Genomic DNA, 23114 nt, shown 5'->3' on the forward strand with positions numbered 1-23114 from the left:
TAGATACTATATCGTGCGAATGTGACAGATCATACTAACATTGCGTATAAGAACAAAGCAAACGTGATATCAAAAGGATGTGGTAAACGATAAAGAACCTCATTTAAATTTCATTACAGATTAACTGGTTAAAATGCCAGGCGAATCAGTAGATATAAAACAGAACGACACGCACCGCACGTGTTAGTGTGTATCCAGCCTGACCTCTGGTCGCCTTTAAGTGACAAAAATGCGGGAAATGTCAATGTTTTATTTCGCCGTCTGGGACCCACCGAGAAACATTGCTACGCCTAATTTCATGTGGATCAGACCGAATTTCCAGAATATATGCCTGCGTGCTGTTAGAACTGTAGTGCCTTTTATGGTCCTACAAAATGTGCTCCGAGTTTGAAATGTAAACGTAAGAAGAGTCCCTCTCTTCTCCTGTCTCTCTCTTTCTATCTTTCTCTCCATCCCTCCCTGCACCTTGATTGCGCCCTTGTCTAGTTTGTACTTTGTACATTCTACAGCATGCAGTGTGCCTTCTCTCTCTGTCTCCGTGTGTGTATGTTTGTCTCTCTGTAGCGCTGTTTCCCCTTCCAAGCCCCCCTCTCTCTCTCCCTCTCTCTTTCTATTTCTATCTCTCTCTCCCTCTCCCTATCTCTCTCTCTCTATTTGTCTCTATTCGTATCTATTTGTCTCTATTTCTGCCTCTATTTCTGTCTGTCTGTCTCCCTCCTTTCCTCTCTCACTCTCTCTGTCTCTGGCTGTCTCTCCCTCTCTCTATCTCTCTCTTTCTCAGATATCTTCCTAATGAATTAAATGGTCTTGAACCAGAATGCTGGACGTCAGTGCAAGGTTGTGTGCAACACACCAGAGATTTTACATAGCTGAACCTAATCCCACGCAATGTCAAGCGAAGGGCGGCAAAAGATAACAGTAATTACAACGGTATCTGGAAAAATGGCGATGAAAAAGCCAGACCACAGCACATCCAGAACACTACGAAAAATAGGTTTGCTGTGGTACAAAGGACACACACTAGGGGGCCCAAAATTGACCCATTTTGTATTATTTGTATACATTTCTGTCTAAGCTACCTGCATACTAAATATGATGGAAATCCGTTATTCCTTTGTTGACTTATCCTCCTTGTGGGAGACGCGTGTTGTAGGGTGTAAATGAAGACGAATTGTGTGGTAATGACTTTCAGGTTCAGAGATATGAGAGCGAGCCGACCGTGTCACACTGGAGATCCCTGTCTCTGTCGGGCGGAGCAGGGTCAGTACGAGCAAGGCTAGGGCACAAGCCGGCCATGATTATACATTTGTAGGTTGCACTGCACCGAGAGGCGAAGGATGATAAGGAACTGCAGTAGCCCACTACGTGTGTCGAGAGAAGAGGGTAGTATGTGGATGTCAAGCTTAGGATAATGTTATTATAATTGAGCAAATAGTAAAAGGCAAAGCGCTTTTTGAAAGGACTGGTAAAAGTATGCCCAAATGATCAGAGCCTCTACCTTTCTGTCTCTCTGTGTCTCTCTGTCTGTCTGTCCATCTGCCTATCTGTATGTCTGTCTGTGTGTGTGTGTGTGTGTGTGGTGTGTGTGTGTGTGTGTGTGTGTGTGTGTGTGTGTGTGCGTGTGTGTGTGTGTGTGTGTGTGTGTGTGTGTTGTCTCTATTCTCTCTCTCTGTCTGTCTCCGGCCCTTTCCCTCTGAATCTCTCTGACTGATTGTCTGTCTGTCTGTCTGTCTATCTGTCCGTCTCTCTCTGTCTCTCCCTGTCTCTCTCTCTGTCTCTCACTCTCTCTCTCTGTCTCTCCCTGTCTCTCTCTCTCTCTCTCTCTCACTCTCTCACTCTCTCTCTCGCTCTCTCTCGCTCTCTCTCTCTGTGTGTCTCCCCCTCTTCCTCCTCTCCCTCTCTGATGTTCAGACAAATCCGACCCCTCCGCAGACGATGCCACAGTTGGACCCCATCCAGCTCATGACGCGATCTGTGACTGATGACAGGAGACAACAGTTCAAGGAGACAAAAACGTCGTCTGGGGAGAGCCCAGGAGCAACTTCATCAGCCCTCAAGGTCACGTCGACCTTGCGGAAGAGCTGAGACGACAGACGGGTGACCCGAGTCCGGTTAAACATCACCAGCTAGACGATCGGTGAAAGGGATGTCAGGGTACAATGTGGGTTTAAGGTCTCACACGCCAATTAGGCCATCCCATAGGAAATAACGTTAAAACACGAACCTTTCATTGCCGTAATTCCAATAAAAAAAGAGAGTTTACGGAGATGTTTTACTTTCTATTGCAAGCACACACGATCTTTAGACAATGAAAAAATTGTCACCAAAATATAACCGAGGGAGCGATCTGTAATGGCATTTAAAACTGCCGTTACCTGCCAGCCGCAAGAGGCTTTCTGGTGCCGAGAGAGCCCGACCGCAGTACTCAGGTCAAAATAGCGTGTACGTTCGACAATCGCTTGGATGCCGAAACTTTCTTGCCTTATCCTGTCAGAGATGAACAAGCTTTTATCTCAAATGCTTATCATATCAGGTGGGATCGATCAAAGGCAAATTATCATCGACTTAAACACCTGACATCTGGGTTGTGCAAATCCGTCTGAATCGGAAGCAAAGCAAACTGCAATCAATCTACAATACGACGTTTGGCGTATCCAAATTTTAACTGTCCAACTCCAGTCTATGTCAAAGGCCTATGTTCAGTTTTATATACTAGTATTTATTTTCCTTTACCAATTCAATATATATGATCTGTATTCACTTCTGCTTATACATTATGTTGATGTCTTTTTTTGTGTGTTTCGTAGATCCGTGGTATTTATGTATTTATGTTCCTTATAGTATGTTCATCTTTTCTTTGCACATTTTTCTTGTTCATGAAAATACAATGAATAGATAAAAAAAATATATATACTAGTAACCAGCTGCTGTCGCGCCGCGTGCCTGCGAAGCTGGTGTGTTACGCCAAATGGCGGTTATACCGGCTATGTAGATACAGATACCGCTTGCTCGCCACCTGCTTGTCACAACAACCCGACACAATGCCAATAGCTCCAACAAACCGGTGTGTCACCGGTAACCACAAACAATGTTATCAACTTTGTCAGACGATCTCTCAGGCTTGGCACACGGCCGCGCGGGCCAAGTCTCTTTCCGACCTTTGCTAACAATGCAGACGAAAAGTACCAACACATTTCAAGGGAAAACATCCTGCGGTAACTAAAAACAGAAGCAGACTTTTTGGCTCAGCTTCAAGAAGGAGAGAAAGTTGTTGCTGTGAAAGCATTTAAGTTCGCATGGTTTTTATTTCGCGGTAGGGAGAAAATGGAGTGTTCGCGGTGGTTTTAAGTTCGTGTTTGAAACAATCGTAGCGCTACAGTCATTGGTGGGCAAAATGTAGCCTCTACCAGGCCCCGCGGATTGCTGGGAAAATAGTAAAAATTGGCCAAATTGTGAATTGTATGGAGGGAGTCGGTTACAGAAAGAGGGTCCAATCTGCAATCCAGGTGAAACCCTGGCAAATATTCTCCCTATACTATAGCCGGCGTAGTTAATCTGGTAGACACTAGGCAAAAGTTTCGCGGTGGTTTTAAGTTCGCGCTGAAGAGTTCACCGCGAAAACTGCGAACATAAAACCACCGTGAACATTTCTGCATTTGCAGGAACTCAGCAAACGATTAGCGACAGCCACGCTTCACAAAACAGAAACACGAGGCGAGGAGCATTGTCCACGGTATCGCTGTTGACATGTCTATTTCCAGCAGGGGTCCCGATTGTAAACTTGGCCTTCGCTTATCAGCACGCGAAGCCGCAAGGACCTTGGACAGATTTCTCTAAAGAGCTGTTCGGGGAAAACGCACGAAGTCAGCAACAGCCTCGATTCAAGATGTGCAAGTCAGGATCTATCTGTCTATTTGTGGAGTCAACGCTCGCGTTTCTATAAAAAAATGTACGTATTTTGCAACAACAAGAAAAAAGAGACAGTTCTAAACATAACAAACTGCTATTCCTGCATAGCATTGTAGTCAGTGGAATGATTCCGTCTGTTATTTTTACTGCCAGTACGGAGGACTTTGGAACGAAATCATCTTACATATCTTAAAGGCACGACATAGGGAGGAGCCAATTGCAAGTGTGTGTGTGTGCCTGTATTTGTCTGTGTGTGTGTGTGTGTGTGCCTGTATTTGTCTGTGTGTATGTGTGTGTGTGTGTGTGTGTGTGTGTGTGTGTGTGTGTGTGTGTGCGTGCGTGTGTGTGTGTGTGTGTGTGTGTGTGTTTGTGTGTGTGTGCATGCCTGTGTGTTTTATACCTTTCTTCAGTTAAGTCCACCGTGCTCAACCCCTGGTTGCCCCACTGTCATCGTCTCACATACGTCTTTGCTCTTCAAAGTGTGTCGTAGAGGCCAACGTTTCGCTGTAAGGCACAGACGCGCCACAGTGCGACACATGGTAAAAGTGCACAAAGTCGTGACCATGGTACAGATCAGGAAGGAATCGCAAGGAGGCGTCGTGACGTGGGGGTATTTCTCATATATGACAATATCGCAATGTGTCACTTTGTCATAATCTCCAAGCAGATCCCACGGTTGCAAAGACCGTATCCAACAGGCAAAAGGAGGGTCTTTACAACCGTTAGATCTGCTTGGGGATCATCAAAATCCCAATAAGTATACTGTGGTATCCAGTGCTGAAAGGCAACGCAAGCAAAGAGCTCAGCAAAGAACACCAGAGTACCCTGAGTACGATAACCTCTCTCGATCGATGACGTGAGACTACAACACACTACAACTACATCTATGTATAACCCCGAGATCTTACGATGGTCCCTCTATGATGCACGTACTTCTATATCTAGTATTTGTTTACCCAATGCACAAAAATAACAATCAGTTGCACCATCGAAAACCATATTACACTGTCTACTCTACTCCACTCAAGGCCAAGCTGCGATGTTTATTCATTGCCACTCCCATATATGTCAGAGGTGAAATTTTGACATTCCGATAGTTTGACTCACAATTAGCTCCAGAGCGACCAGACAGGTTCGACTTCATGATCATTTAATGTAGAAGTAATACCGTGGCGGATCATCACTAAGATATCTCCAACATTATCGTCCGATTTGTGCCTCACAGGTGGGAATGCATTTACTGTACAAATTTTAGATCTCTGAAGAATGTTTGCATTGCGACGTAGACAGCTATATAAATGTAATAGTTACCCTTTTTTCATATTAGAAGGCATGTGCTGCCATGGCTGCTAACTCTGAAAACGACCAGAACAGTTTTCTACGCTTTCTGAAAGGCTTTCTCGCACTGAATGCTTCTTCTGGTTTTCAGTTGCCACACGTTATGCTCAAAAGTATCGTGTCAAGGTGGGGCAAGGCATTATATAGGAATGGGGCGGGGTAATTGGTTTGGTAGGTAATGGACGTGACCAGATTATCACTTACAGTCACTGTCAGTGCATTTGTTATATCAATTTGAATGAACGTTACCGCACAAAATTAGTGTCTTTTACAAGAGCGCACGTCAGGATACCATGTTGTCATTGGAGGAGCCATGACATTGTGCAATGAGACCGTATTCCTTCAAATACTTTGGAGTGGAGTTGGGAGAACTTCAACGTATGTGATAGCATTGGTCCTTCTATAACGGCACGTTATTATTTCTATATACACGAAAATAGACATTTCCACCATAAATGTCTTCATTCATAAGCAAGCTGTGGTGTTTATCGGTTCAAATGTGGCCTCCCGTGTCAGATGTGAAAGTTCGCAGTTCAATAGTGCCTTGTATTATAAGTAAACAAACAGGTTAGACTCCTTTTGACTCATTGTGTGTGACCTCACGTTAGTCTAGACTGGGTCATTATCGCTCATGCAAAGAACTAAATAAGAATGTATTTCTAAATTCTAGTCATCTCCAAGATACTAAAAATCACCAACTTTGACGCAAGAGTTCAGCCGCTAGGTGGGTGAGTTTTGACTCAGAATTTCGAGTAGGGCGTAGAGAGGCTGACTGCATTTAGCGTCACGCAGGTCTGAACAAACAAACAAATAAACGATTTTTTAACATTCCAGGGCTAATCTCTCTCTCTCTATATATATACATATATATATAAAGAAGGCTGGACTTCATATCTCTATCTATCTATCTATCTATCTATCTATCTCTATCTATCTATCTATTTATCTATCTATCTATCTATCTATCTATCTATCTATCTATCTATCTATCTATCTATCTATCTATCTCTCTCTCTCTCTCTCTCTCTCTCTCTCTCTCTCTCTCTCTCTCTCTCTCTCTATATATATATATATATATATATATATATATATATATATATATATATATATATATATATATATATATATGGACGTCATATACATGCTTTCCAGGTGTGTGTTGAGGTGAAGTCCAGCCACATTCCTCACACCTTTACGGACCAGGGTATTGTGAAGAAGGGCGGCATGTCAGCCGTATCGGAGGAAGGGACCACGGATTCCTACTCAGAGGAGGAGAAAACAGCCTTCGCCGACTGGATCAACAGCAACCTGGCCAACGATGAAGACTGCAAGCCCTACTTGGACATCGACGTCAACACGGACGAGCTGTGGACCAAAATCCAGGACGGCATACTCCTCTGGTGAGTCACGTTTTGGAGCTGTTAAAGAACCCATCACACTTATGATGATGATGATGATCCACTGTATTCTGCAGCTCAGGTAGTTCTAGAAACAACCTCTGGCTGCATTCAGTCATTCTGCATCACACTTATCTGTACTAGTAAAACTATGTTGGCCAATTTTATTTGCTATGTCATTGTAGTTTCTTGGCTTCATCTTGCATTTCATACAGATTTTGTTGGTTATATTTGCGATGTCATGATAGTTATTTGAATCTCTCCTCATTTTACAATTGTATGCGCACCCCTTTCTTGCTGTGCCGCCAGATTTTTTAAAAGCATTTCACACGAGAGTCGAGTGAGAAAATGTATGTAAAGTGCCTCTTCCAAGGGCACAACATAATTCAAACTCAGCACCTCCAAGTTCAGGGTCAACACGCCTAATCACAAGGCCACTTTTCTTACAAGTGTTTCTTATTATTTGTCATGCAGCAAAATGATCAATATGTTTATATTTGGCATTTGCAATATCATGGTTAGTTGTTTGCATCTTTCTCCACATAACAGCTAACATTATAGGCTCACCCCGTTCTTCCTGTGCATCTAGCTTTTCTTGATAAAAGCATTTCTTATCACTGCCTCAAAAGAAAGAGCTAACCCCAACATAGCTAGATCGATGTATATTCTATGATGTAAAAGTAAGTGGTTGACTGTAGTATAAACTAGTCCTTAATAGCTCTTTATCTGTACCATTATACTCATGTATTATGTTCTTGCAATTAGCCTTCGAGCATGTACTTGTACTTGCGATAAACATATTCGTTTATTCGGTGTTTTTTTTTTATGATTTGTCTTGTAGCAAATTGATCAACCTGTCGTGCCCTGGCACCATCGATGAGCGTGCGATTAACACGGGCAAACTGAACCAGTACAAGGCCACAGGGAACCTGAACCTGGCCCTGAACTCCGCCAGCGCCATCGGCTGCAACACCGTGAACATCGGGGCGGTGGACCTGCAGGAGGGCAAGCCCCACCTGGTGCTGGGGCTGCTCTGGCAGATCATCAGGACCGGACTGTTCGCTCGGATCGACGTGCAGCACAGCCCAGGTCAGAACACAATACTGTAAATGCCGAAATGTTCGCGGTAGTTTTATGTTCGCGGTTTCCGCGGTGAACTCTTCAACGCGAACTTAAACCACCGCGAAACCCTTTGCCCACCCATTACTGAAGCGCTAACCGTTACTATTGTTCTAAACGTGAACTCAAAACCACCGCGAACACGCCATTTTCTCCCTAAAAAACACGCAAACTTAAATGCATTTACAGCATATTCGTCTTATACACATTTATTTTACGAGGATTTGGCTAAAAGCAGTATTGCTAGTGCTTATCTTACGTACAAGAGTAAGATCAACATTATAACATGTGAATAATAACGTGAAAATCCTTACCCAATTGGCTCTGTGGATAACAGTTACCCGGTAGCGTTGCAGTCAATTTGTATGTGTCCCAGTGTCTGGTTTGAGGAAAAAGACAACTGAGTCACAGTGTGAGTGGGGAAACATATGTTCAGGTGTATGTAACTACCAGGGAAACATAAATATACACCCTTAGTATATCATAAGTGGCATCGCGGTGGCGCAGTGGCAGGGTGTTTGGCCCCAGAACCCAGAGGTAACGGCGTTCCCTGATTTGTCCCGTTGACGTTGTGCCCTTTGGAAATGTACTTTCCTCACGTCACTCAGGCGAAAATGAGTACCTAGCTAGTGTTTGAGGAGAGCCACACATTGAGCACGTACGTAAAAGGATCCACCACACTGAAAAGAGTAGGGGTCCTTCTCGGTGTGAGTGGATCATATAAATCTGTCCGGATATGCAGCTTGTACTTTTTAGTACAAACTTGGTGTGTTACGCCTTGAGGCGGTTTAGCGGGTATGTAATACAAACGAAAACAAAACAAAAACAGGGTGCCCTCTGGGTGTACCTTACAAAAGGAGGGCATCTAATTTCTTATTCCTAGTTAGTGTAAGGCGTCTTGAAGAGCTTTGGCGTCTTGCTAGCTAACTGCCTGGCTGAGTATCTGACATTTTCCTGGACGTGTTGCAGGTCTTGTGCAGCTGCTGAAGGATGGGGAAGACATGGAAGATTTACCGAAACTGACCCCAGAGGAAACGTTACAGCGCTGGGTCAGCTTTCACTTGGTGAATGTACAAATATACGAGTTCAGGGAGAAACACATCCTCGAAAAAAGCCTTATGGTAGGAAGTTTGAAATGTCATAATCAGCTCACATGTATGTCAGCATGTCTGTTTCTGCTGGTTTTGTGAAAAATTAATGACTCCGTGTTATATTCTTAGTATATCATATGTTGCTGCTGAAACTAGGTTTGCTATTGTTTCCCCATTGTAACGTACATTCTGTGGGAGATCAGGGTTAGGTAGGGTAAGCATTGCAAGGGGGCGGAGCCACCAAGCAGGGGGAATGGTGTTAAAGGTGTGGTGTCTTTGGGAATTTGTATTGAATTATAAATCTTCTTAAGGGGCACAATTACTGTCAGACAGGTCACAGTTGAAAGGGCAGGTCACACTTGTGGCTTGGTAGCATCCCTTGTCAGTCTCAATTATGCTTGTCAGAGAACCTAGCTGCTCTCCAGGGAAAGGGGGCACTTGGCTAAAGAATGAGGGCGTGACACCTCTTTTCCCCTCCTTACTAGAAAAAGCCCGGCTGATATTGGTGGCTCGGTAACCTTGACACACTTTGTATTTTGAGTTCTAACATAGAGTTGCACCCCCCCCACCCCTATTGCAGCACGCCGAAGGCTACTTATATCTGCTGAAGCAAATTGCCCCATCGGATAGTGGAGTTGACCTTGGACCTCTGAAAGAAAAGGACCCAGAACAGCGTGCGGAACTCATGCTGCAGAATGCTGACAAGCTGGGCTGCAGGTAATGATATAACTTATGTCATGTCTCGGCCTGATACGGGTGTTCCGGACCGTGTGATAACTATCCGGAACACATAGGGTTCGGGAGTGTTATCACACAGGCTTCCATAGAATATTTCGAATGCATTTCGAGCGCGCCGGTTGCGCCGCCGTCGGAAATTTGAATACCGGATTCGGAGATTAGAATCATCAATGTTGTTGCAGTTTTGTGTTCGAGGACACAAAACTCCCTCAACTTCTGGCGCATTCCGCATTGAAATGTGTGTTTTCTCGGGTGGGTATGACCTATAGCTACGGCCGTCGGGCGATCCGACCCGCGGTCGGGCTGGTACCTCGGGTGATACGGAATACCCCGTGTTGTATTCTATATTTATATGGCTGCAGATTATTCCATAGACAGGTATGAGACTAGTTTCATCAGGTTGGTAAGTCACTGAATAAAAATACTCTTTTTACACAACCAAGATATTTATTCAACCGACGTTGGAGAAGGTGACAGATGATCACCGATATGTCGGTTGAATAAATCTCTTGGTTGTGTAAAAAGAGTTGTTTTATTCAGATATGAGACATTATATCTATTTTTGAGTGAGTAAAAAATTGTATAAAATCTATTTAACAATATCAAATATGACTGTGTTGTGTTAGTAGAAAGTTTCGTGTTCTGTGCATGCCAAAAATTGTTTCTGTTTTTCTTAGTTATTTGGATACATTAAGCAGCCGGCAACATTATGTTCACGACATTAAGTTAAGAAAACAGTATTGCAGACTACAAATGTGTATGAATACCTACAGACAGACTCATGACATTGTTAAAGTTTAAGTGTGTCATTCACATTCAGTGACATTCAGTTCAGATATCCGTTTGTTTATTCATTAACCTAGTACATGTAACATTACCTAGTGTTTTCCCAACTCAACAAAGCCAGATTACTTCAAGATTTTAAAACTTAGTTGAGATGTTCCTAATGTTTATTGTAAGAGTTGTTGCTGAGTCAAGCCTGTGTTCTTCACCCTGTCAGGGCCTTTGTGACACCGAAGGATGTTGTTCAGGGGAACTCCAAGATGAACACAGCCTTCGTTGCCAACCTGTTCAACACCTGGCCAGCCCTGGACCTGCCTGAAGAGATGCCAGACATTGAAGGTGAGAAGGTAGAGATAATGTGATATAATGAACATGGCATAGTTTTTGCCTTGCATTTACTTACTGTGTATGTTAGCGGGGATTTGATTTAAAGTTGGGAGAAACTGGAGTGTTCGTGTAACTTTTTCCGTGTTTTGTTTGTAACTGCTGCAATACAGGAGTAAAGCATACGTACATTACAGGAGTTGTAAAGAAAAGGCTGGGTATGTTACCTCGTGGATTGTGGCATGGCTCCTTACAAGTGTGCTGGCCTGGGGTGTCTGATTCTCTCCTAGACTCCTACTTACCTAAACTTCACAATCTTTGCCCTTGAATTCACATGTTTGTCATAATCTTTGCCTTTGAATTCACATGTTTGTTATTCACGGATCAGACAAATCAAAATGCACTCCACCCTGTTGCATTGTACATGTATTTGTAACATGAATCTTGAAATGTCTGCATGGTTATATATAGGGCTATGTACCTTAATCTTTAAGGATTTTGGCATCTTTGTATGAGGATTTACATATTCTTTATCTACAAAAGTATTTACAAATTAAACTATTTCATTGATAACTACTGTACAACTTTCTTCGCCAAAATAGTCATTATCACTGTCATTGACTTCCCTATCAAAAAGATGGTGTGTACTACTGTTTCAGTTTGTACAGGTACTGGCATATGGTACACTTGATGTCCAGACCTGCACCTAAACAATTTTACAGTTACAGGGTTTATCATTAGGTACACAGCCCTACTTACTGAACATACAGTCTTCATTACCTTCGCCGATACGGATATGCGCATAGGGTAGCGTTTGTAACGACCAGCATAACTCGAGAAGGCTTGCATGGATTGTCTTAATTTTTTGTAGGTGGGTAGGTCTTGATCAGACTTAGAAATAATTAGATTTTGGGTCCCCTAGCGGCTTGTTACGGTACTGCAGCGGAACTTCCTGTTTAGATATCTTGTGTTCTGGACATGCTATGGTTCTGATTTTTGAGTGGTAGATAGCTCTTTAGACAGAGAGTAAGTGGTATAGGTTTTGCCCCCTAGCGGCTTTTTTTGGAACTGCTCGAGCAGGTTTTGCTTCAGACTTTGAAAGGGAATAACTCAAGAAGGGCTTGATGGATGGTCATGAATTTTTCCTAATATGTTGTACCTTTCTCTTTCAGGACTCAAGGAGACGCGTGAAGAGAAGACATTCCGTAACTGGATGAACAGTTTGGGGGTCAGCCCGCGTGTCAATCATCTCTACAGCGACATGATGGACGGCCTCATCCTGCTCCAGATATGCGACAAGGTAAGTTTTGTCTGTCTGCGCTCTACTGTACTGTATTGTACTGTGTGAGTCCGAGTGAAAGTCATCCACTGAAGAGCTAATCTCCCACTGGTCGTGACAGAGAAGACAGAAGCTATGTACAGTACCATCGAACCATGAAAATTTCCTCCCTTTGACAAGCACAAAAAAAGAACAGTGGGTCAAGGCTTAACGTCTCGTCTTAAGGACTGCGACCCTTTTCTGTAGCATGCATGTCAGATGAGCGACTCACAGCGTCTAGCTAGTTTCAGAGGTAGGGTCGCTAACCGCTTGACTTTTACGCTGTAATTTAGCTTGGATTGCTTGAAAGTAAAGTACTTTTGTGTTAATTGATGTTGATGCAATTGCAAACACAGTAGATTGCCGACTGTTCAACAGTATCATTATCAAAAGCTTTGCGCAGCAAAACCTTTGTTGGATCCGTTGGTATGTGTGGTGGCCGCCGTCTTGAATTGTGACGTCACAGGGTCGTCATACCATTTTATTTGGAGGGGTGTTTTTTTGGGGTCGCTAGCGTTCTCTCTATTTTTAACAAATCGGCACACAACTATCACACATTCAACTCAAATAAAAATAAAAATTCAATACCAATTCATATCTATAAAAAGACCCGTAATCGCTAAACTAACATAGCAAACCTGAAGTATATGTAGCACAAATACCTAACTCTAGTGATCAGTGATTTCACATCTCTGCCACATGTAGGTAAAACCGGGAGTTGTTGACTGGGGCCGTGTCAACAAGGAGTTCGAAGATCCGGGAGGAAACATGAAGAAGATGGAGAACTGCGAATATGCCGTCGAGCTCGGCAAGGACATGAAGTTCTCTCTGGTCGGTGTGGGTGGAAAGGACATCTTCGACGGCAATAGATTGACACTGGGTATGTTTCAGAGTATATTACATGTATGTCTAAGTGCTATAAGATGTGGCTCTGACAATGATTGCATAGGATCTGTTTTCATCTATGTTAAGATGTTGTTCTGACAATGTTAGCCTTGAATCTGTTTCCCTGAAGCCACTATGCTACTGTTTTGGTTAGATAACGAGTCAGATATTAGCTAAGAAAAGTATGCCGAATCTTTCTCACTTTCCCACTTCTGTTTCTTCACTCTGACAATGTTAGCCTCAGTGAATCTAAATGTTTCCAGCTTATGTCTGCTTTCCTGAACTGTCTGAAGCCACTACTTCTGGAGAAGTTAGAATTGAGTTTGGTAGGCAATAACTTGAAAAGGCGTGCCTGGCTTATTTTGTACTAGTCCACTTTGCCTTCTTTGTCTGTTTAGGTATGCGAATTTCCACTTGACTTTGGCCATCCATGAGATTGATGATGAACGACGCTTTATCCTAGATTGTCCACGATTTCATGATAAACGCTGCAAATTGTTGAATCATTCATATACTTGTACGTAGGTTAATCATTTTGTATCCCATAGTTGTAGAAGACCTTACGAAAGTTGTTGTACTTTTGTTGTCTCAATAAAGATTGTCATGACAGCCATTGAGCCTTTTGCATTTGTTTCAGCGGTGGTGTGGCAGCTGATGCGGGCTTACACCCTGGCCCTGCTTCAGAACCTGAAGGGATCAGAGGGACCAATCAAAGACGAGGAGATTGTTGACTGGGTTAACACCGCTGTGAGTACAACTTACTTTAACCTTACCCTGACCAGTGTCTTTGACACTGTCTTTGACCAGTTTTGGGCCGACCCCAAAGTTAGGCCTGCCCTTAGGAAAGCATGCTAAAGACACTGAAACAAGGCTTCATAAACGTACTAACCCAAGCTTCAATCTTAAAACTTCTTCTCCACTAGAAAGTCACAAAGGTTTACTTGATAGCCATGCAAAGAAAACAGAGGATGGTACAGCTCAAACTCAGAGGAATTCTGCCAGTTTCAAAGAAACCCTACCTTTGACCCCAGATTTCTGATGTATCCATCCGCATGACCCAACAACTCACATCTATCCTTACGCCAACTAAAATGGCGAACTGAACAAATTCTAACCAAAATGCAAAAAGCTCAGACCCTACCTGTTCCTTCTAACCCCAAAAGTCTCCAGATTGGGCCAACATTTTCAAGGAAAAGAAGAATTTTCATGGATTTTAGGTCGTATTCCCATTTTAAGCCCTCCACTGCGCAATGCAACTTTGGGGTCAGCCCTTTAGGTCACGCATTTGTCCACTCATTTGTGTAACTGTGTGTTTATACTGACTAGTTTTATCAGGGTAAGAAAGTTCTCTGGTTTTCTTTAAACTGCCCGACATGTATCAGATATTTCTGTCAATTTTGGTGACCATCTGTCACCATTCTCAGTATGTAGTCAGAATGTACAAAGCTCGGCTGCCTTTATCTAATTGCTCGATTTGATTAGAATTGCAACAGTGCAATACTCGCGGGACACAGGCAGCTATTGCTGGTGTCGTAACCCACACACATAATATACCCGTTTTTACACTTGGATGGAGTGAGGAAAGTCGTGTGAAGTGCCTTTTCCCAGGGGCACAAGATCGGTGGCGTCCGGAGGGGATTCGAACCCGGGACCGCTGGATTCTGGGCCGAAAACCCTGCCGTTAATTGCTTGTAATCTAACTTTTGTGTAGTTACAAGAAGCTTGGAAGGAGACTTCCATCAGCAGCTTCCAGGATCCGGAGATCAGCTCCAGCCGTGTGGTACTGGACCTTATCGACGCCATCAAGCCCGGATCTATCGACTACACCAACGTTCGTGACGGGACAAATCCTGACGAGAGGTTGTCAAACGCCAAGTACGCGATCTCCATGGCCAGGAAGATCGGTGCCCGCGTGTACGCCCTGCCAGAGGACCTGGTGGAGGTCAAGCCAAAGATGGTGTTAACAGTGTTTGCATGTCTGATGGGAAGGGGGTTGCAGAAGGTGCAGTGAAAACATCCTGCTGAAATGGCACTGATATCAATTGAACTTACATGAGGCATTGATATTTTTAATCTCTTTCATCCTAAATATGCTTGATTTCTCACATCCTACAGAAATGGGCATTGGTAGGAAGCCCCTGTCAATCTTACAAATGACTCTAGATTTACCGTGAACTTGTTTTGTTTTTAAATTCTACGCTTACCTTACCTTACCTTACCTTACGTCGGGCTAGAGATAACAAGATGAACTGTTAACAAAATGGACTGCAAAATGCATCTATGGAGATGTTTAACAAAATCCATGGATATGTTTGTTTGGTACAGAATTGCACAGAAAGCGCAATACGCAGCACATTTAATGCAAATTCGAAAAACATTCGTAATATCATTACTTTCATCATTACTTCTGTCACATGCTTGATTGCAAATTGAATTAGGCCATACTATATGTTAAACTGCCATAAGAAACAAATGTTGAATTGTAATTCATTTATAGTTTATTTATTGATCTTTAGGGTGGTCCCTTCAGTTAACAAGATTTTCAATAGTTTTTTCCATAGTCTGCCAATAAACTGCTGGTGATTTAGTATTTGCTTACTTGTCTTGATTTCGTTTTGTTTTGTTAACAGCAGCTGTAGGATCATTATCCTGTCAACATTGCAAATTCTTATTCTGTTAGCAGGATTATCCTGTCAAAAGTCACGTCCTTATCTACAATCGGTCTTCACAGAGGACTCTTTGATTTACATTTATTTCTTCAGTGCCATTTCTTCCGATCTGAACTGCAAAACAGAAGGACGACATTGACAGTGACCTGTTGCTTTTGACGGATGCGCACCTGTGACCCATCATTCCTTGCGCAGCGGTGAGAGAAAACAAACGACACATCATCCTGCCACTGGGGTCACACGGGGTCAATCTTGCCGTATATTTAGTCTCGTGAGATTGTGAGAGATTTACAAGTGACAAGGTCAGGGGCAACAATTCTCGTGTTGTTGCTCCATCTGTGGGTGGTGGCCGAGCGTAAATTACTGACTTATCTGGATATTTAGTCTCAGAGAGCTTTGGAATAGTTTAAAATTTGCATTACTGGAAAGTTGTACTTGATGTTAAAATAACTCGTAGAACACAGATCCTTATTTTACATCTGTGTCAAATAAGCCTGCACTGGTTGGGAAAAGCACTATTTTTCATGCACCCTGACGACCAATCGACCTCTTTCAAACTCAGATTCGAATCAGACATGACCCGACAAATAGCTTCCTAGTTTGCCTTAAGACAAACTCACCAGACGGACGTTGGAGGGTGTCAGCTTTTCAAGGATGTTTTCAGATTGAAATGATACAAGTCGACTGCCATTAAACCTTTGAATATAAGTACAAATTAGTTCATTCATGACCATTTAGGACCCGAATCACAAAGTACGGGGGTTGAATCCCAACCAGGCTGTCAAAGTGTTCTAGTATTTTAAAATCAAGTGACAGTGAAGGGAATCATTTGGATCTGCAGTGGTTTCAAAACTATTTGTCTGCTCTTCGTCAAAAATAGTTAATGATAATAACAGACCACAATAGAGACCCTGAGTTAGTACAGCTTTAATGTCACTTCATATATTCATATGTGAAGTTAATGAAACTTACATAATTTGTTAGTAACCCTGTAAACCCACTAAACGAATACTAGCACTACAAAACCTTAAACCTGTTTGCGAACTCGAAAAATCATGTACAATACCTATCAGCTATAAACTAACAAATTCAAGTTACAATAGTCAATAGAAAAGCTCCAGTCCAGAGCAAGTTGCCTAACACAACTGTTATAACACGTTATATTATTACAGCACCGATTATTGCTGTATGTCGTCTTCTTTCTGTGAACGTAGAAGGCACAGAGAATACCTGAATATTTCGTATCCATATAAAGTAGCTAAGTTGCCATAGCCTACTGCATGCAATTTAGTAAACACTAGGGGGCGCTTCAAGCCTGCTTTGTACAAATTCTGAATTGCCGAATAACATTGCATAATCTACGCAGATACTATACCATGGCATAATCACAAAATAAAACGTTGAATACAACAGAATATTACTTAGGCAGATGCCTAAAATATTCGACCAAATAAACATGATAATTCACACAAAAATTACTTTTAGAAGTTGTTTTTCAAAGAGCTCGGATGTATGGAAAGATAACAGGATAAACAATGTTAACATTGACATTGTTATCATAGAATACGTCAAAAAACGTTGGTATATTAGTATTACTTCACTGGCCACTACCAAAGAATAAACTAACACACCTATGCTTGCTTAGTAGGAAAATATCACAGTTTTTCATTACCACATCTTTCTCATATGTGTACAATTTTGATGGTCTAACGGACCAGTGAGAGTCAGTCTAGTTATAAATATTTTCCTAAATTACTTCATAACATAATTGTCTTTTTATGAACGTTACTAATAATAAAGTCCGCCTGTTATGAATTCTACCTCTATTGATACAGAAGTTCACCAAACAGTAGATGAATAAAGTTAGTTGCACTTCTCAACGGCTACCTAGCGTTACACATTAAGTCAGAATATCAAAATTATTAGAGCTCAATCACATTCGTCATAGGGCGGGTCTATGACAGCAAATTTAGGATATACTTGTATTGCATTTGGGAGAGTCGTGGACGAAAATTCAGCTCTGGGGTGGTAGAAAAAGTATTGAATATTTATATACGGCCCTGGGAACATGAAATAACTAGCGGATACTGGGCGAATAGATCGATCCTGAAGCCACGCCCCCTGTTCTGTTTCGAACACTTCCGTCAAAAACAGCGCTTGACGGACAAGAATGGCCGCGGCCGCTCGTAATCGGGACTGCCTTCTGTTGAGCTTTCCTTCCCCGGAAACCCTTCCAGGGCGGGCCAAAGAAAGAGGCAATTTCTTTTTTGTTCAATGCTACATCCACTGAGTAGATTTGTTTGGGGAGGGGGTGGATGTAACGTTAGTTGCTGTGAGAGCGCTGTTTTTGACGGAGGGTGTTCGAAATAGAACAGGGGTTCTGTATGTTCGATATTGTGTTCGAAATAGAACAGGGGGTTCTATATGTTCGATATTGTGTTCGACAGGATCGGTCTATTGCGTCGGGACGTTCCGATAGAGACTAGCCGGCCTTTACCGGTCTCAAGTAGTTCTCCCGTCCTTACACTTTGGTGTCCTGGTCGTTGTTGGTGTCGGACTCGGTGCGTGCTCGACTGTCGGGTTTCTTGTGCCCGATCCCCTCCAGACTGCCGTTCATCTCCGCGCTCTCCTCCTCCGGAATCTGAGGTGGGGAGAGAGATCATGTTAAGCATTCCTGTATCTAAGATTCGTTTGTTTAAGATATTGATTGCTGGTTTTATCGCTACGTGAGAGATGTGTGTGTGACGCTGATTTTAAGCATTCATATATTCACCATTCGTTTGTTTGAAATATTGATCGCTATTTTTTTACCGCTAACAGTCATATATAGGAATATCACCACATCAATTCGGCCTTTGGACTGCGACTGTAGTGATATTAAGTTGTGTTCTCAATAAAACCGTTACTGCTTAAGTCTACCGAAGCGATATTTAACTAGCCCTGTTCCATCTATACTGAACATTTTAGATGCGTTGTAACTGAACTGTGCCCTAAATTGAATTCGACTCGCCTTGGCTTGAGCTTTTCTGTAAATATTGTCTATTTTCGTCTGTTGTTCAACGGAAAATGTTAGTTATATTCAATTCGTATTGTTTTTATTAATGCCTTTTAGAATGCTGTATGATTATGTGTGACTTTTTATGATAATGTATGACGATATGGATGTAAATAATACTAAGCTGTACAATTTAGCCCCTTGGGCTACAAACAGTTTTTGTTCACCTTGAGTGGAAAATAACCAGTCTACTATTACGATTACTAATCTCCAAGAAGATCTGGCGGGAAAAAGGAGCACCCACCTCCCAGTAGTCCTCATCCTCGTACAGCGAGTCCTTCTCAGGATGGTCCCAGATCGGCAGGCGCAGCAGAAGGCCTGTAGGAAGGGTACGATAGTTGTATTTGGTTATTACCTTCGCCGAGAAGGTTATGCAGAGGGTAGCGTTTGTATGTTTGTTTGTCTGTAGTGGACCAGCATAACTCGAGAATGCCTTGATGGACTGTCTTGGTATTTGGTATGTTGGTAGGTTTTGATGAGACCTGAAAACGATTAGATTTTGGGCCCCCAGGCGGCTTCTTACGGTACTGCAGCGGAACTTCCTGTTTTTATATCTCGTGTTCTGGACATGCTATGGAACTGATTTTTCAGTGGTAGATAGATCTTTGGACAGAGAGTAAGTGGTATGTGTTTGGGCCCCCTAGTTTACTTATTCTTTGAGATTTACCACATTAAGTTGAAGGATTGCCATAACACCTTTTCAAGATGTCAACCCGGCGTGACAATTCTAGGTGGGTCCGGGGGCATGTTTTACGGACAAACCGTGAAATCTTTACCCTCTGAAATGCTATTTCCTGCATTTTGACCCTGCGCTTTACTAGTAACTCCTAGATTACGTTTTACGTTTAATAAAGGTAACTGCCTACGTTTTACGTAGAATGAAAGCGACCAATTACGCGTTACGGCTTATGTACCGATTACGAATAACGTTGATTTTGGGTGGTTGCCTACGGATTACGAGGACTAAAAAGGCCTGCTGGTTACGCCTTACGAAAAAGGCCATAAAGGGCCTCACTAATATTTTCTCTAGTCTACTGTGGCTTACCAGTAAGCGCGCCAGTGACCAGAGCGATGAGTAGGGTCACGATGAGTGCGGCCATCTGAAATCCCGCCTGCAGCCCAGCCGAGCGGCCGTTCCCGGCCTCGATAGCGGGGAAGGCGGCCTGGATCGTCGCCAGGTCCGTGCTGTTCTCGATGGGGGCCCGGGCGGGGAAGATCTGGTACACGCTGGCGGGGAACAAACATTTCATAATCATTGAAAACTGCCCAATCTGATAGTATTAACCAGCCTGAAGCGGCAAACTGTACCCCTAGAGCGGACTAACTCCTCTGGCATGTTACTTGTATCTGCCTCTTTGGCCAATTTCTACTCTACCCTAGTGCTACACGAGAAGTCTCTTAAACCACTGTTTAAACCAGGATTTATGTAAACCGGCGGGTTAATGTTAATGGAGGTACCTCTATTTGGACCTGGTTGAGGGATGCTTTTATTCCCTTGCTGCCTGATCCTTACCGATTTAAAGTTAAACTTTGAAGAAATATCAAAGGCGGTCCTACGAAGCGCTGCCAAAAACGAATTCCCTAGGGATATTTGCAACTTCAATCGCAACACTATACTAACGACTCCATCCCTGAGGCGTCGCCAAAAATAATAAAGCAATTACAGTAGAAGCCACTTTATTGCACCTCGGATAAACGCACATTCAATTTCACTGCACCGAATCCCAAAGTCCCAAACCCGTTCCCATTCACTGGATTGTTAGTGACTCCGCATATCTGCACGGCTTATTGTCACCAATGCCGGATAACTGCACCAAAATTTGTTACTTTACACATGTGCTTTTGAAATAGTTGCCTCACCTGTTGCCATACTGTGCGGGCTGCGCCACGGCTGCTACAATGGCGCCGATGATGCCTGCCAGAACTCCCGGCATGCCGTGCAGGTTGTGGACCCCGCAGGTGTCGTGGATCTTCAGCTTGTCCGCCATGAAGGGCTGCAAAATTGCCACAAGTTTGTCTAAATTTAACTTTTGCTACATTGATATGGCATAATCGGAAAACGTATCCAACAGGTTCTTCGGTTACATGTTAAATCACATGTTGTCATAATTTTTACATGCAATTTGAAAAGCAAACATGGAAAATTATATAGTCAGTAGAAAAGACAAAAGCTTAATAACAAACACAAAACAGTAATATTTTCGTCTTTTTCCAGCGCATATTTCAAGACCAGTTCAGTCCCGGAGCTTAGGTGCACAGCACTACGGGTTGCAAAGACCGTATCCAACTGGCAGTTTTTATAGCCAGTTGGATACGGTCTTTGCAACCCGTAGGTCTGCTTGGAGACTACTAGCTTGTCCTTACCGTGATGTAGGAGTAGCCGACCACAGACAGCACGGCAGCGAGGCTCCCGATCAGCAGCGCCCCCCAGGGGTGGACCATCATGTCTGCACTCGTCCCGACCGCCACGCCTCCGGCCAGGGTCGCGTTCTGAACGTGGACCTGTGGGCGGGGAAAATTGGCAACGTCTCTGTCAGTCAGTGTAATACAGACTTAGTAATAGCACTGCGCCGAAATTTATCATTCTAAGTTCGAAATTTTTGAAAAATCTGTTTATTGTCCGCTGGCAACGTAATTTGATTTCTTTGGAAGAGAGCTTAAGAATTATGGAGAAGTTTCGATTTTTGTTTCTTCCAGTCAACCTGTGATTTGAAGGATTGACAAAAAACTAGTAGCCTATCATTTATTACCCCATAGACAGAGGCTATATAAAAAGCTTCATATTCTTATGAGGACTGTGATACGAGATGCATCAAAGTTTGCCTTCTTTCATCAATTTGCTAGTGGTTGAAGATGACCTCAAATTTGGAAACGGCCTTCAAATTTCAAGTTGGCTGTACTAGATACTGAACGTACATGATTGATAACATTTAAAACAACATTTTTCATTTTGAGTTTACATCCGGGTCCTTACCATGTTGACCTTGCCGTCTTTCTCCACAGCTGATGAGATGGCGAAGGTGACTACTGCGCATGCGGCCAGGGAAAAGTAGGTGTTGATGATGGCTCGGTGCTGGTCGTCCCCGGGGGCCAGGGCTGCGTTAAAACTGGGCCAGAACAGCCACAGGAACACGGTTCCTGGGGAGCAAACACCGTCTTGTTATCTACTCACACATCACTCGTAAGCCTCGGTTTTTAAAAAGACCAGAGGAAGCATTTGCTCGGGCCAGGGTAGTGTTAACAGTACTGGGCCAGACCAGACACAGGACAACCGTACCTAGGGAGATACAGTAGGTTTATCATAGTTTTGTGATAACAGATACATTGTATGGTTTAGGCAGTGACGCACGAGGATCAGTCTGGCACCCAGACAAAGCGTACACCGTGGCGCACTCCTTCTATTTTCTAGAGGTACGCTGCTTTCTTCTACGTACATGGGGCCGACGGTAGACCGACGCCTAACAACGCCCCATTCGAAGGACTACAACTCTTGCTGGCTGTTCTTGTCGTCTTCTGTGTTTTGGCCAGCTTTAACTCATCACCGTGGATCGTGTTTTCCGTCCCACATTTATCCCGACGACACCTGTCACGGAAAAGTAGACCAGGTCTCCTGTCGTGACCCGTAGAACGTGGGAGGATGGCGCGTTGGGACTGACGTGTCCCGAAGACAGGGACACCTCAGCGCGACGTGTTGTTATAGAACACTCCCGACGAACACGCATGGCATGCGACGTAAACTTACACTGTAGTATGTTTTCTTTCGCGTAGAGGACGACCGTTCTAGCTGACATTGTCTTGCTTTGGTCTGGTATTTCTTGGCTTATTCCTGTTATATATATATTGCAGACGCCCTTCTGAGAGAAATATTCAGCAACAGCATGTTTTTCTCTTTAAGGATGAAGTGTAAGAAAACGCCCAGGAGGAAGATGGGAAGACCAGATCTTTGACACACTCCAAGAGGTGGGGATCACCAGTGACTGGAGGGTCTACGCTGAGAGTAGACAAACCTGGCGAGACCTGTGTATGTCTGTAGCTACCATGCACCAGACCATGATGCTTGTGAATGATTGATTGATTGATTGATTGATTGATTGATTGATTGATTGATTGTAAGAAAGAACCTTACATTACAAAATAGGTTCACTATATCAATGTACCAAGCTGTTGAAAGATTTCAAAACGCACCACAATGACTGACAGGTCTGGTCAAGACGCGTCCGGCTGTTCGGTTTCACAGACAGACAGGTAGTTAGTACGTACGATAAGGACAAGATAGCGCCACACGTGTTTAACAAGCTGCAGCCATGGAACATGTCGGACCTGTCAGGTTGGCCTTGGCCTTTTAACTCAGCCAGCGTCACTTTACTAAAGAACCGGAAGCAAAGTCCTAGCCTGAGTGTCATCTGTTTCGTTCCAGGCTCTACCTTCACCTAGAGGTAGAGCCTGGAACTAAACAGGATGACACTCATCATCTCATCATCTTGGCGT

The 23114-nt window shown here is 43.3% G+C and overlaps 2 protein-coding genes across 8 annotated transcripts in view; one reads left to right on the plus strand and one right to left on the minus strand.

Annotated features, from left to right (window-relative positions):
• Positions 1 to 4993: 4993 nt before the first annotated feature.
• Positions 4994 to 15489, plus strand: LOC136423479 (plastin-2-like). 2 transcript variants are annotated; one of them, XM_066411639.1, is made up of 11 exons: positions 4994 to 5134; positions 5918 to 5971; positions 6400 to 6647; positions 7486 to 7733; positions 8733 to 8884; positions 9435 to 9571; positions 10593 to 10714; positions 11872 to 11999; positions 12723 to 12897; positions 13540 to 13649; positions 14614 to 15489. In XM_066411639.1, the coding sequence occupies exons 3-11, from the start codon at positions 6472 to 6474 to the stop codon at positions 14911 to 14913; spliced, it is 1548 nt and encodes a 515-aa protein (XP_066267736.1). In that variant the 5' UTR covers positions 4994 to 5134; positions 5918 to 5971; positions 6400 to 6471; the 3' UTR covers positions 14914 to 15489. The 2 variants fall into 2 exon arrangements, with proteins under 2 accessions (XP_066267736.1, XP_066267735.1); XM_066411638.1 differs by lacking the exon at positions 5918 to 5971.
• Positions 15490 to 16482: 993 nt separating this feature from the next.
• Positions 16483 to 23114, minus strand: part of LOC136423480 (ammonium transporter Rh type A-like) — a 47263-nt gene continuing 40631 nt past the window's right edge. For 5 of the 6 annotated variants that reach the window (XM_066411644.1, XM_066411642.1, XM_066411640.1 and 2 more), the window contains exons 7-12: positions 21601 to 21760; positions 20991 to 21128; positions 20487 to 20620; positions 19672 to 19853; positions 18871 to 18944; positions 16483 to 18212 (exon numbers count right to left, since the gene is read on the minus strand). In XM_066411644.1, the coding sequence (XP_066267741.1) occupies positions 18093 to 18212; positions 18871 to 18944; positions 19672 to 19853; positions 20487 to 20620; positions 20991 to 21128; positions 21601 to 21760 (808 nt within the window). In that variant the 3' untranslated portion in view covers positions 16483 to 18092. Of the gene's footprint in view, positions 18213 to 18870; positions 18945 to 19671; positions 19854 to 20486; positions 20621 to 20990; positions 21129 to 21600; positions 21765 to 23114 lie in introns of all 6 variants that reach the window. The other variant, XM_066411645.1, reaches the window with a different exon arrangement.

This window comes from Branchiostoma lanceolatum, chromosome 17 (genome assembly GCF_035083965.1).
Source record: "Branchiostoma lanceolatum isolate klBraLanc5 chromosome 17, klBraLanc5.hap2, whole genome shotgun sequence".
NCBI classification, from domain to species: Eukaryota; Metazoa; Chordata; class Leptocardii; order Amphioxiformes; family Branchiostomatidae; genus Branchiostoma; species Branchiostoma lanceolatum.

Bases quoted from the DNA above. Each gene is read 5' to 3' on its own strand.
- LOC136423479 (XM_066411639.1), top strand. From the start codon at position 6,472: ATGTCAGCCGTATCGGAGGAAGGGACCACGGATTCCTACTCAGAGGAG. The intron at 12,000-12,722 runs GTAAGTTTTGTC...TGCCACATGTAG, and splicing joins TGCTCCAGATATGCGACAAG to GTAAAACCGGGAGTTGTTGA. The intron at 13,650-14,613 runs GTGAGTACAACT...ACTTTTGTGTAG, and splicing joins TTGACTGGGTTAACACCGCT to TTACAAGAAGCTTGGAAGGA.